General features: G+C 38.6%; 1 protein-coding gene across 3 annotated transcripts in view; it reads left to right on the top strand.

The window, feature by feature from the left end:
• The window catches only part of DTHD1 (death domain containing 1), an 85,776-nt gene extending 69,481 nt beyond the window's left edge, over positions 1-16,295 (top strand). Inside the window, exons 9-11 of one of the 3 annotated variants that reach the window (XR_007517686.1) lie at positions 5,673-5,828; positions 10,614-10,671; positions 15,308-15,337. Coding sequence is in view for 2 of the 3 variants with exons in the window: in XM_049886376.1 (XP_049742333.1) it covers positions 10,614-10,671; positions 15,308-15,609 (360 nt within the window). In the remaining variant the exon portion in view is untranslated. Of the gene's footprint in view, positions 1-5,672; positions 5,829-10,613; positions 10,672-12,307; positions 12,834-15,307 lie in introns of those variants that run through there. The other 2 variants (XM_049886376.1, XM_049886377.1) reach the window with 2 other exon arrangements.
• The last annotated feature ends 537 nt before the right edge of the window (positions 16,296-16,832 follow it).

Below are 16,832 nucleotides of genomic sequence, written 5' to 3'. Positions count from 1 at the left end.
GATGTAGTTATCCTCCATTTTGTGATCTGATATGAGCAACCAATCAGTGGAAAGGGTGTTTCATTGAGGGTGTGTGGCTTGCATCCAGTATCAATGGATATTCCAGCAATGCTCACCTAGGTTACCCTAATTTTCACATAAAGCCAATTTTTGCATAATGACCTGGTCTTTGGGACCCAACCATGTTGATAAGTGAAGAGTGGGTGTAATAAAAGCTAACATATTTTTAGCATTTAGTACATGTGACACCCTGCTCAAAGCTATTAAATGGCGTTACTCAATATCTCCTTTCAATGACTCTATGAAGCAGGTACTATTATTAATATCCTCATTTTCTAAACACAGACACAGAAGGAGTAGTTTGCTTAAGGTCACATGGTTGATAAGTAGTATGATTAAAAATTCATTGGAGGCAGTATTACCCCCTCTAATACTGCCTGTAAATCCAGATCAGTAAAGTTGATATATCTAAATGATGATGATAGTATAGGAGGTACTGGAAAGGCTGGGTGAAAAGTCTTGCATTGCAACCTCCACTGTATGTGAAAGTTTTAACTTACAGGTAATAAATAAAACACCTGAAGTCTTACAAATGTTAATTTAAATGTTATATCATCAGTTAGTGTGTGTTTTTTGTCAAATTATTTTGCTTCTCTAAACCTCAATTTTCTCATTTGTAAAATGGGCATAACAACAACTATGTTATAAGATTATAGATAATAAGATTATATACTTTAAATTCTTAGTGTAATTCTTGGCACATGGTAATTATTAAAACAGAAACTAATATTATTATTTGAAGACAATATTATCAATTGTTTAAGTTAGGGTTTTAGACAGGTCTGGGATTCAAAAGTAGTTTTATAACATACTAAGCATGTTACTTTAGAGAAGTTACATCTTTAAATAACCAAAAAAGAACAAGCCAGTTGCTGACAAATCGATTCTAACTCATGGCAACCCCATGTGTCTGAGAGTAAAACTGAGCTCCATATGGTTTTCAATGTCTGTGATCTTTTGGAAGTAGCCTGGCAAGCCTTTCTTCCAAGGTACCTCTGGGTGGATTGGAACCACCAACCTTTCTGTTAGTAGCTGAGCACATAACTGTTTGTGTCACCTAGAGACATGTTAGGTGCTATCAAGTTGATTCTTATTTATAGTGACCCCATGTGACAGAGTTTAACTGCCCCATAGAGTTTTCTTGGCTGCAATCTTTAAGGGATCACATTGCCAGGTCTTTCTCTCATGGAGGTGCTGGGTGAGTTCAAGTCCCCAACCTTTTGGTTAGCAACTCTTGCAACACCGGAGCTTCTTTATAGACATCTTTAAAAGGGAGTTGGTAATACTTTTTCTCACATGTGTAAGGCCGTATGGGATACTGATATAATCTCTTACTTGATTTATGGTAAAGTTGGACCTGCAACTGTAGAGCAAAGTTTTTATATTAACGTTAATCCTTTTATTATATTTCATCTTTGATCAATATTCTACCTAACTTGTTATAATATAAAACCACTAAGAATTCTATATGAGGTATACGTTATAACATCAAGAATATTTAGTTACTCTTATGATATGATAAATAAACTCAAGTTAAACAAATAACAGCAATTATTTACTTGAGGAGGCCTCTGTGCAAAATAAATATAGAGTAAAGCAGTGAAAAATGGTACTTGGTTACGGTACCATAAATACTTCTTGTAAAATTCGTGGTAAAGATACACAGAAAAATACTATGTACTTCCTTGTTCAATTTTTATCCATATCACTCTCCCTTGTATGCCTTCTAATTACAGAATAAATTACCTATTTACCAAAAAAATCTTCAGTAAGTATGTGGGGGTGGGTGGAGCATGGGGGTTAACTCTGCATAGAAGGATTGTTTCAATGAGATATAATTAGCTGTGAAAATTTCTTCATGCAATAGTGCCTTAGAGTAAATGAAAAAATAATTAATGCCAGCGTGGTATTTTCTTTGTTGGTTGTATTACAGTGTGTTTAGCTATAATATTATATGTTATATAATAATGTTAGATGTGCTTCAAGTACCAGAAAGTCCTTAGCATGTTACTTTATACCTTAAGAACATCTAGGCAGAAGAAATTAAAGAGGACAAACTCTTACCACTTATTCTTTTTACATTTGCCAAATAATAACAATATAGTTGTGAGTGTCCTTGAGGCACAATTTAAAATAAGATATTGCTCTAGGATTCAAAGACATTATTTTATTTCATTGTTTCCGATTGTTGTTGTGTGCCGTCAAGTTGATTTTTGATCTGAAGAGCAACTGAATGGGTTCGAACCACCCAACTTTTGGTTAAGAAGAGCATTCAACCATTGTACCACCAGGGCTTCTTAAGGTTCCAATTGTTGTTGTGTGACCTTGAGTCAATTCTGACTCATGGTAACCTTATATGACGGAGTAGAACTGCCCCAAAGGGTTCTTAGGCTGTATTCTTTATGGTGGCGCCCTGGTGGCACAGTGGTTAAGAGCTTGGCTGTTAACCAAAAGGTTGGCAGTTTGAATCCACCAGCCTGCTCCTTGGAAACTCTATGGGGAGGTTCTACTATGTCCTATAAGGTCACTATGAGTTGGAATCAACTCAATGGTTACGGGTGGTTTTATTCTTTATGGTAAGGAGCCCTGGTGGTGCAGTGCTTAAATGCACCTGCTAACTGGAAGGCGGTGGTTCAACCCCCAGATTCTCCAAGGTAGAAACTTCCATAAAGATTACAGCCTTGGAAATCCTGTGAATCTGAATTGACTCTATGGCACTAGATGATCTTTACGGGAGCAGATCACCAGGTCTTTTCTCCCAAAGAGCCACTGGTGAGTTCCTACTGCCTACTTTTTGGCTAAGCAGCCTAGAGCTTAACCATTGCACCATCAGAGCTCCTTATGTTTCTAATTAGTGCTTTAAAATATGTATGAGATAGTGGGAAGGACTTACCATTTTTCTGACTTCCCCTTTCCCAACTTTCATATTAAATTTAATGGGTTATTGTGGTGGGACCCGGAGGAATTACATGCTATCATCTTTGCTGTCCATCTGGATTTGACCCATGTTCATTCTTTTAGACTGGGAGAAGACAAAGTGACATGACATCATCAAAAGATCTGTCCTAAGTCAGCCATAATGGGAGTTGTTTCTACTGTGTTGTTTTTCACACCTATTTTCATACGGGTTTCTAAAGTGTGTTTAGCTTTGTTAACTCCAGCACCATCCTAAGCTCCCTGAGAGCACATTATAATCAGAGTGAGTCCTGACCCAGTTTAAAACATTGAGATTCTTTTCAGACCAAAGCACTGTCAGAGACTAGATGGCCAGCAGCATCTGAGCCCAGGTCTGAGGTGACAGCACAGGGAAGAGTGCCGTCTCCAGTGCCATCATGTCATGGTGACAGTTGGATCACACCTTGCTATAGAAAAGGCTATACTTACAGGATTAGCTTTAGTTGTAGATGAATCTTTGGACAACCATCTATGTATTGGAATTTGACAGTTGTAGAAAGCTGAACTATGAAAAATGAGAGTCCAATTCTATCAAGACTTGTGTGATAAAAGCACTTAGGTGATTTTATTGAGCACCTACTATTTTGTTTTATTTCATTTAAAATGCTTTACACAGTTTGTTTTATTCAAAGTTCACAATGATAGTCATTTTAAAGTTCAAGAAACTAAGGCATGAATTGATTCAGGATTCAGCAATTAACAGAGTGGGATTTAGGTTCAGGAAGTCTAAAAGCTCACTTGCTCAACCAGCTTGGTAGTAGGGAAAGCATCAGATTTGTAGGCAATCACACCTGGGTTCAAATCCTGATCTCTCGCTTAAATACTCCATAGTCTCAGCCAGGATAGCTAAGTGCCTTGAGACTTGATATTGTCACACATCATGGGGAAAAAAAAATAAGAGATGCTTCATCTTTCTCACAGTGTTTTTGTGAAAGTCACGTAAGATAAGCAAGAAGAAAGTAATTTGTAAGTAACTCTGAAATAGCTCAATTTTGAGACTTTCAGATTGTTAAAAATAATCTAAACTCACTGAAATTTGACCATAACATTTGTTCTGAGCAGTTATATGCTATTACCATCGAGTGTCTTCCTACTCGTAGTGACCTGTATAGGACCTATAGGATGGTTTTCAAGGAGCGGCTGGTGGATTCAAATTGCTGACCCTTTGGTGAGCAATCAAGCTTTCAATCACTGTGTTACCAGGACCATTCTGACTCCAGAAAAAGCAAAAGCCTTGAAAAAACTAGGTACAATGGGGTTTATAAAGAGAAGAAAACCAAACCAAACCAAACCCATTGCTGTCAAGTTGATTCCCACTCATAGCAACCCTATAGGGTAGAGTAGAGCTGTCTCATAGGATTTCCAATGAGCAGCTGGTGGATTCAAACTGCCAACCCTCTGGTTAACAGCCAAGCTTTTAACCACTTTGCCACCAGGGCCCCATAAAGAAGATGAGGGAGAAATTAGGAGATCAACCCTTGGCTAATCTTAACATGATTGACTGAGCACTGCCCTCCCCCTTTCACTGAGATCATGGGATATCAGTTCACAAAATAGTCTCTGCCCCTCCACCTAGCAGTATCTTTAGAAATGCAAATTTATTAAGCCTAGCTTCAAACAAGAAAGAAAAGATTTGCCACTTCTGGTGAAAGACAAGGAGCTGAAGGAATGATTTTGGTCAGGGATTTCTTTAAAGTGAATATTTGACTTTGTGGGTAAGAAAATTCCCAAATCAAAGCAAGATATGTGCTATCAATTTCCCTCTTTGACAAGACATACCTTGTAAATGGGTTCAGAGTTTCTACCAGCCCAGGAAGTTATTGTATGGAAGCTGAGGTGCCTCCTGGGGTAAGAAATTAACTTGTGTCCACTACTTGACCTTGAACATAACTTATCTATGAAATATGACTTGAAAGAATTTATTTGTAAGTGGGTCAGACAGGGTGGGTGCATAGGTTTTCATAAAATTAAAAAACCTGTATATAAGTATGTATTTCTATATGTAAATATGTGATGTGCTGTATTATATATTTAATATATAAACATATTTTAGTAAAAATATGTAAATACCTATTATAATTATGTTACATGAATAATATATATCTTTAATAAAAATATATGTTAAATTATAACATGTAATATGTTTAGCTCTAGTTGTCAGAGGCCAGCAGGTAGTCATTGTAGAGTGCCGTAACTATTAGTGAAATCTGTCTCCCAATTCAGCCCCATGCATGGCTATGTCCTAAAGGAAAAGGTTTTAACTAAAAACTGAAAGACCTGTTTCAATGGGCTTTGTGACACATCAGGGCACAGTCAATACTACTTTAATGTTATGTAACGTGGTGGCGGGGCGCTTCCTTCTTTCTATCACATTTTACCTCAAGCTCACACACCAGGAGGGCTTAGGGTGGCCACCAGTGGAGGATTTCTTCTCTTGGAAGAGAAGTAGAAGACAGAGTGGCTCAGATGGAGTAGGTCAGAGTGGCGTCAGAGCCCAGCAGATTGGTGGCGGACTAGCAGCAGAACAAACCTGTGGCACCATTGATGTTGAACAAGAGTGCCTATATGGTGACTCAGGAGCAAAAGTGACCTCTGGGTAGAAACCATCATGGTGTGCTACATGGTGGTAGCCACAGAGAAGGTAACTTGTCCCACAGAAGGAGCGTGGAGGGCTGCGTTGCCCAGCCAGTCATCGTGGGGAAGCAGTAAAACCTGGTGGAACAGAAATACTTGGAGAGGGCTTTACCAGAAGCTGGATTTTCTGCATGAAGAGATGAACATGAGAGCTGGGTCACCTGTGTGACACCTGTGAGGTAATTTATGAGTTAGAGTTCATTATTATTACCGTATCCCTATAGTATTAGGCATGCAATTGGAATCACACATTTTGTCCCAACATAATAATGGAAAATTTCATGCATTCATCGAGATACATTTTTAAGAGTGTAAAATGATAGTGTTTCTGCAAGTGTGCTCTCCACACCTCAACATCAATCACCAGGTTTGCTTGTGGTAAATGTAGCCTTATCTGGGACCAGCTGAATCAAAATATCAGGTGGGTGAGCTTACTAGTGAGTGAGCTTGCTTTTTTGCTTTTTCCCCTTCAAGATTGATTTACAGGAACACTACTGTTTGAGAACTACTGCTTTATTTTCCCACTAAGTAGAAGGTAAAACCACTTGCTGAGAGAAAGGTGGCCAGACACGTGGTAGAGGTCTTGCACAGAGTAGTAATGATGTGAGATATCTTCTGTCGGGAATGGTGGAAGACATCCTCAGGGATACATAAAAGCATTGCTGAGCAGCCCTCATGGCCTAGTTGAAATTGCAGATCTTAAACTTCTGGTGATAGCAATCCTTGGGATTGTTCCTGGAGGGCCCCCGTGGGGTTGTTGTTGTGTGCCCTTGAGTTGATTCTGACTCATAGCAACCCTACGGAACAGAGTAGAACTACTCCATAGGGTTTTCTAGGCTGTAATCCTTACAAGAGCAAATCACCAGGTCTTTTCTTCCACGGAGGCTCTGGGTGGGTTCAAACCACTGACCTTTTGGTTAGAAGCAGAGCATTTAACCATTTGTGCCACTAAAGTGTCTTTTGTTCCCATGGGTATCAAGTCTTTACTGAGTGCATGATGTAAGTACTATGTGCTAAATATAAGTACTGATATAAAAAAAAAAAAAGCTGAAACCTAATTGGGGAAGAAAAATGGGCACGTGAATGGCATTAATAATAATAAACCAAAAGCAAACCAAAAAACCCAATAATGCAAGGCAATATGAAGAGATACATAGTATGATAGTGCATAAATTCTCCAAAATAATAATAATAATAATAATGGACTAAGATAGTTGATAAAAGAGGTGGAATTTGACCTATGCTTATAAATATGGTAAGATTGGAAGGTAGAAATTATTCAAATCAAAAGATAACTTCCCATAAATTAAATGCTTTTTACTAAAGGCAGTCCCCAGATTACAAATGAGTTCTGTTCCTAAGTCTGCCTTTAAATTGAAATTGTACGTAAGGTGAAATGGTTAGGTACTATTCATGTCTAACATCAGTTAGTCAAATGTTTGTCTTAGTGTATAGTACATAGTGTATGTCATGGATTTAATTGCGTCCCCCCAAAATATATGTCAACCTGGCTAGGCCATGATTCCCAGTATTGTGTGATTGTCCACCATTTTGTCATCTATGTGATTTTCCTGCATGTTGTAAATCCTACCTCTATGACATTAATGAGGAGGCAGGATTAGAGGCAGTTATGTGTTTGAGGTATAAAAGAGAGAAACAAGCAGAGAGATGGGGGACTGTCTTCAAGAAATAAGAGCCAGGAGAATAGCACGTCCTTTGCACCCAGGGTCCCTGTGCTGAAAAGCTCCTTGGCCAGGGAAGATCAATGACAAGGACCTTCCCTCAGAGCCAACAGAGAGAAACCTTGCCCTGGAGCTGGCGCCCTGAATTTGGACCTCTAGCCTCCTAAACTGTGAGAGAATAAATTTCTCTTTGTTAGAGCCATGCACTTGTGATATTTGTTACACCAGCACTAGATAACTAGAAGATGGTGTACTTTTCTATGCATAAAAAAATGAAAGAAACGCTTCCAGATACGCTAAAACATCTGTAACATAACAATACAGTAATAATAATAATGTTTTGATGCGTGTCACAAAGTAGTGCCCATTTGTTATCACGAACTGTTGTATGTGCCTCAAATTTTTAATGTAATAGGTTTTACAGGGTTGGTTGTATGTAAGTCTAACGTTCATAACCCGGTGACTGCCTGTACTTCTACGTTTACAACACCATATTAAGCATTGTCTTAGTTTTCTAATGCTGCTGTAATAGAAATACCACAAGTGAGTGGCTTTAAGGAACAGAAATTTATTTTCTCATAGTTCAGGAGGCTAGAAGCCTGAATTCAAGGTATGACTCTATGGGGGAGGTCCTTCCTTGTCTATTTTAGCTTCCTGTTTTTGTTCCTGGGCTTGTAGATTCATCTGCTTCCATCGTCTGTGTCTATCTTCCCCCATGTTGGTGACTAATCTTCTCCTTTTGTAACACTGTGTCTAATCTGCTCTTTTTGTAACTCAGAAATAATTAGGTTTAGAACACACTCTACACTGATATGACTTCATTAACATAACACACGGGTTACATCCACAGGCATAGGGGTTACGATTCCAACAAGCGTTACCTGAGAATAAGGTACCTTCTTGGTGCACAAAGAGATTAAAGTCTAACAAGCAGAGCCTAGGCTGATCACAGCTGGTTTTTATAGTGGCCTAAAGACCCACTGAGAAGAAGCTCTTGGGGAACCATGGGGAATAATATCGTGTAATATAATGGGTGTGCCCGAGTTAAGTTCTTTGAGTTTGCACACAACAGATCATGTTGTCCCAAGTATGAGCTCAAGTAAAAGTGACTTACTTAGCATTAAGAATTCAAGAACAGGGTTGTATTTAGGCAGGATGGCAAGAATAGTCAGTAATTGTAGGAGCCTTAGCAACAGTGGCCTGTAAAACTCAAAACATACATACCCTTTTCAACTGTTAGTGGCTGCCACTGGTTTTAATCTTTTTAACCACTTCCAAATAGATGAGGCCTGAGTTGTGCTTAGCAGTATAAATAAGACATGACTGACATATCTGAATTATTTCTACATTGATATGGATACCCTTGGGAGATATCTACCACATCGGCCCCCACTAAACCTATGTAAGTTCTGGCAGTGCAATAGTTAAGTGCTTGGCTGCTAACTGAAAGGTGGGTGTTAGAACCCACCAGCAGCTCTGCAGAAGAAAAAAACCTGGGGATCTGGTCACAGAAAGATTATAGCCTAAGAAACCCTAGGGCAGTTCGACTCTGTCATATAGGGTCTTTATAGAATCCATTTGATGGCACACAGCAACAACTCACCCATATACAAGGTAGACGTGTGTCAGGGAAACAGTTTACAGAGAGCTTGACAGCCTGATTTAGATTTGCCCAAGAATCTTTCTGAGCAGTGACATTAAAAAAAATTGTATTTAGCAAATTAAAATACAGAATATTAATGTAAAAATTGATTACCTGAGACGGGTAATGAACTCACCTTTATCAATTAGTAGAGTCTGAGAAGATGTAACAGGAAGGCACATTTTGAGTGGAAGAAGACAGAAAGTAGGGGAAAATTAGGGCTGGTCCTGCTGAGGAAGGTTTCTAGGGAAAAACTGTAGGAGGGGAGTTTGCACAAGGACTAAGAGAGGCTGCCCTGTTTGGCTTAGGGCCCTGAGCACCAGAGAAATTCAAACGGTAGTGTGCAAGGCAAAAATAATGCACTGACAAAATGAACACTGAAAACCATCAAGGAAGAGAACACATAGTAGACCGAGAGTGCCTAAAGTCCACAGAGCCGGGGTCTTCTGTGGTGCACCATTACTGCTTCTGTGGTTGAGTGCCAGATGAAATTCTTGGCTGGAATTTTCATGTGTGTGAAAAAAAAATACGTATACTTAAACATTAGACTCTCACTCAGTGCACCAAGATTCTATGCGAAACCTGTGAAAAGAGAGCAATTAAGAGGAAAAAACTATTTACGTAAAGAAGAGAAAACCCATGATGCATGCCTCTTGTTCCAGTCACAATCTAGGTGGTATGTCCCTTGAGGGGAACCATAGGCAGAATCTGCTACACTCTTTAAAACGGCATCTGTCTCTTTATTTTGCTGTGCTACAGTACAATACAATATACTTGAACTTGTATTTCTTAATGCACTCCCACATGGTAAGTTTTATAAAACTCCATGTTTATGTAACATCTGTGGCCAGAATATTTACAAAATATGATATGCAGATTCAACCAACTTGTATGGAGTGTTTAGTATGGACTAGATAGTGTGCTATGCATTAACATACAGGGCCTTCCATCATCCTTCCATTTTGCGATATAGTATAGATTCACAGGAAATTGGAAATATAATACAGAAAGATCCCGTGTACCCCTCACTTCATTTTTGTCAGTGGTTTTGTCTTATGCAACTATAGTACAATATCAAAACCTGAGAACTGATATTGGTACAATGTGTTCATATAATTCTGTGCTTAGGTTTGTGTAACCACCACCCCAGTAGAGATACAGAGCCATTCCATCACTACATATGCATATTCCTTCACTCATTCATCCACAAAGCTATTGCTTGTGTACCCATGTGTGCCAGTTACGCTGCGGAGTGTTGAGGCAAGGTGTGTGCCCCCAAAGAGGGCTTTTACAAAATGCCATATCTATAGCTTAGAGGTAGCTTGCTGTATATTAGTTGATTTTAAAACAATTTTAAATTTTAGTTGGAAAATGTTTATTCAGAGTTAATGTGAGTGCTGTTAATATTTTAATACATATCCTTTAATTTGTTTATATTGACAGATTTGGATTAATATTCTTTGCCTTATCTTATGAAAGCAATTATTGAGTATGCATGCACAAATACACAATCTAATTTTGCGAGATAAGCAACTCTGCACTTTTTCAAATTGAGGTGAAGTTCAGATGGATTTTTATTTGTAACTTGTTCACAAATTAATGATTTCTTCAGCTTATTCTATGCCTTCTTTCCCCAATAGCATGAAAAATCAATCCACCGTCCACAGAGTACCAAAAGAATTTCCACAGATCCTCTGGGTAAGGAATATTTGCTCTGTCCTCATTACATTTGTTTTGTTTTCTCCCTTATATTTTATATGTGTATTGGTGAATCCTTAGAGGAAAAAGAGTAGAAAGTATGACTTTGCAATTAAACAATTATTAGGTTTGTCAGCCTAATAAATGAATTGTCCTTGGGGAAGTCTCACACATATAAAACAAATAACTTCTTGAAAGTGGGACTAATTAAAGTTGTGGTATAACCTATAAGAAATATGAACCTTGTTAAATGTTATTTTACTTGCACAACTAGTAATTGCTTAATTTGGTAAACCGACAACCATAGTTCGTTCTGGAATGCTGTTATGTTTTAAATCTTATAGTGTAGTCACTTCACACTTACATTTGAGATCAATAGATTTTAAATAAAGATATGCTAGATAAAACAAAAAAGACAATGTTTACCATTTGGTCACAATTATGCATAATTCAATTATATAACAATGATGTGTGTTTCATGGAGAGAACTTGACCTTTATTCTATTTTACTCTTTGAAACTATTCATTTTGGTTTCACATTAGCACTATTAGCATCAACTATTATAGTACTTAGTCCTCCAAAGAGATCAGTGAAGTGTGGTTTTTATTTTTTCTTTCACTAATGTGTCAGGCCCACCACTGATGGCATGGAATTTCAATCAGGGGTTACCTTTGTGGATTTGCACACAAATTTGTGTAGGTTTTAATGAGCTACATTGGAAGTGAGTAGGATGGGAATAAAACCTAGTATTATGTACTTTTTCAAGCACAATACAACTGTTTTCAAAGAGAGGGCTTGTGACATTAGCCCAAAACAAACAAATAAATCCAACAGCAATAAATAAAAGCCCAATAAGTTTAATAACGGCTATTAAATTTTGAAGAATTTTATGTTCAAATTAAAGCACAATTGCTACCTTTGTAAATAACCACTGTAGGATGCAAATGTATAATGATCCTTCCCATGTGTACTAGGAGTTCTAGGTGGTGACTGTGCCTTGTATCTGGAGGGCCCAGAAACACAGGTTGGGAGATATTTGTCCACATGGGAATCTTCCCTCATGACCAATACCATTAGTGCTGCTGTAGAAAGGGTGACGACAGATGAAGTTAGACATTTTGAACAGGATAGAACTATGAAAAGATTTAAATGCCAAGTAAAGAAGTTTAGACAATAGGGGGATCTTAAGAGAGACTCATTAATAGGGACCAACAAGCTTAAACTAGGATTTCAAAAATTCTGTCAGTTGTTTGGAGGATAAAGTAAAGTGAAGCAAAACAACAGGGATACTAATATGAACTTTGGCTCCTACAATACTTCAGAAAAGAGATAGGACGTGATTAAGCTTGTGTCAGTAAGGTGGGAAAGTAGGGGGAACAGTTTAGAGTTAGGACCAATAGAACTTGGAAGTGGGGGGATAAGAAATAGGACTTGAATAATCTTGAATAATATTAAATATTTTAGCTTATTCAACTGAGTGGTCACATTTACTCAGAAAACGAATAGGGTGAAGGATCAGGTAGAAGAAAAGAAAGGCCAGAGTTGATGATTTTGATTTTAGAAATGTGGAGTTTGAATTGGCTGTGCTATACACTGGTAAAAATGATTAGCAGTGGAATGTTTCAAATTTCCTAGGATTTGGGAAGCAAAGCCAAAGATAAATGCATAGAAGATCTGGAAATATTTCACCGAGAGGAGATGTGAAGGTGGTGAAAGTTAATGAATGAGTTGAAGAGGCCTAAGAGTAAGCACATAATTCAGAGGGGTCAGGAGAAAGAAAGCCAGTGAAAGGAAAAGAGGTTTGTGACAAAAGAGCCAAGAAGAGAACCAGGTGAGGCAGAGTCATGGAACCCAAGGAAAGGAGGAAAGTGCTTTGTGGGGCTCAGAGAAGACGAAGACTGAAAAACAGTCGCTGTAAGTAGTAACAAGGAAGGAGCTAAGAGTGTTTGAAAGAAAGGCTGCAATAGAGTTTTAGAAGGTGGTATATTACCCCCAAATCAAAGGTTTAATTAAAAAGATAGTTTATAGTGAGGCAACTGAGGTGTCAAGTTTACAACAGACGTTAAAAGTTTTCATGGTGAAGGGAAGTTGAGAGGATGATAACTTGAAATAGTAGCAGAAGCAAGGAAAGAACTGACAGTGTTTGTAAGAAACATATAAAGGACCTGTGGGGAGGGAGCAATTAAGAAACAGGTGTGAAGGAGAAGTCCTTGATGAAAAACACTGCAAGAAGGTATGGAAGGAGATACAGAGGAATGAGATTTTGTAAAGAAGTGATTTTGAAATGGAAGGGAGGTTATGAGAACTGAGGCCCAATGGTTCTGGGTAGCAGGAACAGACACTGAGTGAAAAAGTCTGAGAGTGAAATCGCAGCTTAGGAATGGTGGGAAAGTTTAGGGTCATTGCTTTGGAAAATACAGTTAAAAAAAAAAAAGATTTTAAAACTGATTTGTAGGCTTTTAAGGGCTCAAATGATGGAAAATAGCATAGTGTTTGTTGATCATATCCAGCCTAGTTTCATAAGGCTGGACAGGTCAGAAATTGAATGCTCTGTGAGCAAATCAGGATTGGGAATTGACAAATGGAGAACAATGAAAGATAAAAAAAGACAATACAGTATAAGGTGGAAGCAAGGTAATCATTGACATAGTATGGGTAACCCACCACTGCCATCGAGGAGGTGCAAAATATGAGACCTATTAGGAGTGATTGCATGACTACTGTTGTGTGTTGTAGAGTTGACTGTGACTCATACTGATCCTATAGGACAGAGTAGAACTGCCCCATAAGGTTTCCCAGGCTATGATCTTTATGGAAGAAGATCACCAGGACTTTTCTCCTGTGGAGTGGCTGATGGATCTAAACTGCTGACCTTTCAGTTTGCAGCTGAGCACTTAACCATTGTGCCACCAGGGCTCCTTGATTGAATGACTAGAGGACATCAGAAAATAGCCATATTAGTGATGAGAGCAAATAGTGTATTAAGCAAGAGCAAAGGAAAAGAAGCAGAGAAGCTTAGGTAGTTATAGCCAGCAGTGAATTTTGAGAAACAGAGGCCACGGAAGCAAAATAATTTTGGTTGATGACAATTCATGAAGATTGGTCATGAAAGTCAGTTTCTAATATAGAGTTTTGGAACAGACAAGATTAAGGAACTATATGGGCAGGGATATGAATGATTATCAACAAAGACGCTGAAGATGCTGCCTGCTGATGGCAGGAGATAGATGATATAAATGAGGAGTGGAAGGTCTTACCCACATAGGGTGGGCTGCAAAATGAATATGCCACTTAGAGGTAGCAGAATGTTGGTTTGAAAGTGACAATGGAGGGCAAAGATGTGTGGCCTCCTTACCTAAGTGAGTAGCCTTAGGAAAAGGACAAAGGTGACCTCATAGTATAAAACTAGATTCCAATTTATGTAAGTAAGTGAGTAGTTGCGTGAACGGTGACAACTATAGATTCTTGCGCTCACACTAGATCATGGTACCTGGCACAGGGGTGAGGAAGGTAGCGGGAGAAAATGGTTGTGATATGGGATCCCATGAGGTCTACGGAAAGAGAGAGATAGTAGGATAGTGGAAAAAAGTAGCTGTGTTGTGGGATCCCATGAAGCCAATGGGAGAAGAGAGAGTAGTGCATAGGGGTTTTACTGAGAGTGATATATCTGAATTATACTGCAAAAGCAATAACAACAGAAAGAAGGAATCATAGATTTAAGTAGGCAGGAGTCATAGGAGATATTTGTGGGTCTAAGTGGCTGCAACAATGGGCTTGGACATAGCAATGATTGTGAGGATAGTGCAGGACCAGGCAGTGTTTTGTTCCGTTGTATGTAGGGTCACCATGAGTCAGAAAGGACTCGACCACACCTAGAAACAACAAGTAGTCTTGAAGCCTGAGTAATATGTTGGTGTAAAAGACTTTCTATAGAATTACTCTTTGGGTAGTGAATCTTGGTGAGTTTGTGTGTGTAGTTGGGGAGTGAGGATTGACTAGCTGCTGGCATAACTTATATAGCAGATTAGTACTAATTAAGGGAAGTATCCTTTTGAACCTAAAAATATCCTTTGACACCAAAACCAAAACCAAACCCATTGCTGTGGAGTCAATTCCAACTCATAGCAACACTAGAGGTCAGAGTAGAACTGCCCCATAGAGTTTCCAAAGAACACCTAGTGGATTTGAACTGTCAACCTTTTGGTTAGTAGCTGGAGCACTTAACCACTACACCACCAAGGTTTCCTTCTTTAACACAGAGCTATTGATTGGAGACCCCAGCATCAGTATCATCTGAGAACTTGTGAGAAATGTCAAGTTTTGACTTTACCCAAGTCCTGCTATATCAGACTTTCTGGGGTAGGGCTTGCTAACTGTTTTAACAAGCCATCAGGAGGTTCTCAGGCACGGGAAAATTTGAGGAGTGTTTCTAACCCTCTGCAATAGGTGGTACCCTGAGGAGGTGACTCCAGCAGAGGCTCTCAAGTGTCTATCTTGGTTGTCTCAAATTTGCTTACCATTCAGAGACCAAACCAGACAGCACCTGGATAGCCTGTAAACAGGTGTGGTGAGCTAGATAAGCACACCCTCCAAGAAATAGCCCCTAACACTAAGTGTTCAACATGTGCCTGACAGAAGTCCTGTGGGATAACTTGCTGTACTGGCTGGCAGAGGAGCTCTCAGAAGACAACGCCGTGTCTCTGTCCTCATCCCTCCCTCTTCGCTGCAGCACCATTCAGCTCATCAAACTGAAGAACCCTGACAATCTCACAGAACAGATCCATGAAATTCTTAGCTTCTGGAAGAAATCGCTTCCAACTTCCACTGATAAACTTCGCCTTTTGGCACGTCATCTCCGCAAGATTGGCAGGGGTGATCTTTCAGAGGAGCTCAAGTTCAAGTGGGAAAATAAAGTCTTCACTGAGCAACAGCAGTGATTTGATATGGTAGAGTAAATGTTGTGTCGCTCTGTACTTTTGTCAGAGAAAAATGGTCATGGTTGGTTTTTAAGGTTGTCCCTGTCAGCATTTTACTAGCAGTTTCTAAATAGCATGGGTTAAAGTAAATCTATTTGATAGATACGCTATTAAGAAACCAATTGAGACAAATGGAAAAGCTCTAATCAGACAATAAAGGCATTCCTGGTTTCGAGTGCCCCTTCGTGGTCCAGCGATATAGGTTCTGCAGGCATGATTGTCTTGAGTTTCCCCAAATGTAATAGCGTTTGTAATAGAGTTTGCCCTGTTTACGGTTTAATAGCTGAGGTTGCTTTCTAAGTGAAAAGGAAAGATACGATATACAGAATCACTTTTTAAAAATTATTACCTGCATAAAATTAAACTAGTTATCCACAAAGTATTCACATTATGTAGATACCCTGGAACCGGCAATACAGAACAAATCGGACAGCAGATACCTACCTGTTGTTGATGAGATACTTTAAGGAAACAGCTTGAAATATATGAAAAATAGAATAACACTTCAGCCACTTACTGCCATTAACTTTCCCTTTATAAAAATTTAGATTGGGTTAGGGAATAATTTCATATTTTTATTATTAGTGAAACGAGGCTGTGCAGAAAAATGAAGTGTCAGTGAAAAAAATTAGAGCCTACTTAAACTACTTAGGAATACAACCTGCTTTTTAAATCAGTTTAAGAGAAACCTTATTATCTAAGTTTAGCTGTTCATCCTTAAAAAAAAAAAAACACATACTGTAAGAAAATACACCAAAAAACTAAAGGAAAAAAAAATTACCCAAACCATTCTATCCATTGATAATCCATATTAATGTCTTACTGTATAAGCTTTGAATCTTCAGAAAACCTAAAGCACTTTAGCTCCCTGAAGCAGTTTGATGTAAACGGGGCATTGCATTAGTTTCACAAGGTCATTAGTGCAAAACCAGCAGAGCTTTGGCTTGTAAACATCAGTACCAATTAGTTTCAGTTGTTGGATGTTTGGAAATTAAGGAAATTACATGAAAAATTAAGCTTTTATATGTCTCCCGAATTTAAATAAAGATTTTCTTCTACAAATTAGTCAGGGACTTAGGTATATATTTGGTTGTATATCGAAAAAGGTGGGGGGGGGTTCCAATTTCCAAAACACAAACATGTCTTTGAAGAAGTACAGCCGGAATGCTCCTTACAAGTGAGGA

This window comes from Elephas maximus, chromosome 5 (assembly GCF_024166365.1).
Source record: "Elephas maximus indicus isolate mEleMax1 chromosome 5, mEleMax1 primary haplotype, whole genome shotgun sequence".
In the NCBI taxonomy this organism is placed as follows: Eukaryota; Metazoa; Chordata; class Mammalia; order Proboscidea; family Elephantidae; genus Elephas; species Elephas maximus.
The sequence above is the reverse complement of the archived record's forward strand: the minus strand, read 5'-3'. Positions and strand labels throughout refer to the sequence as shown.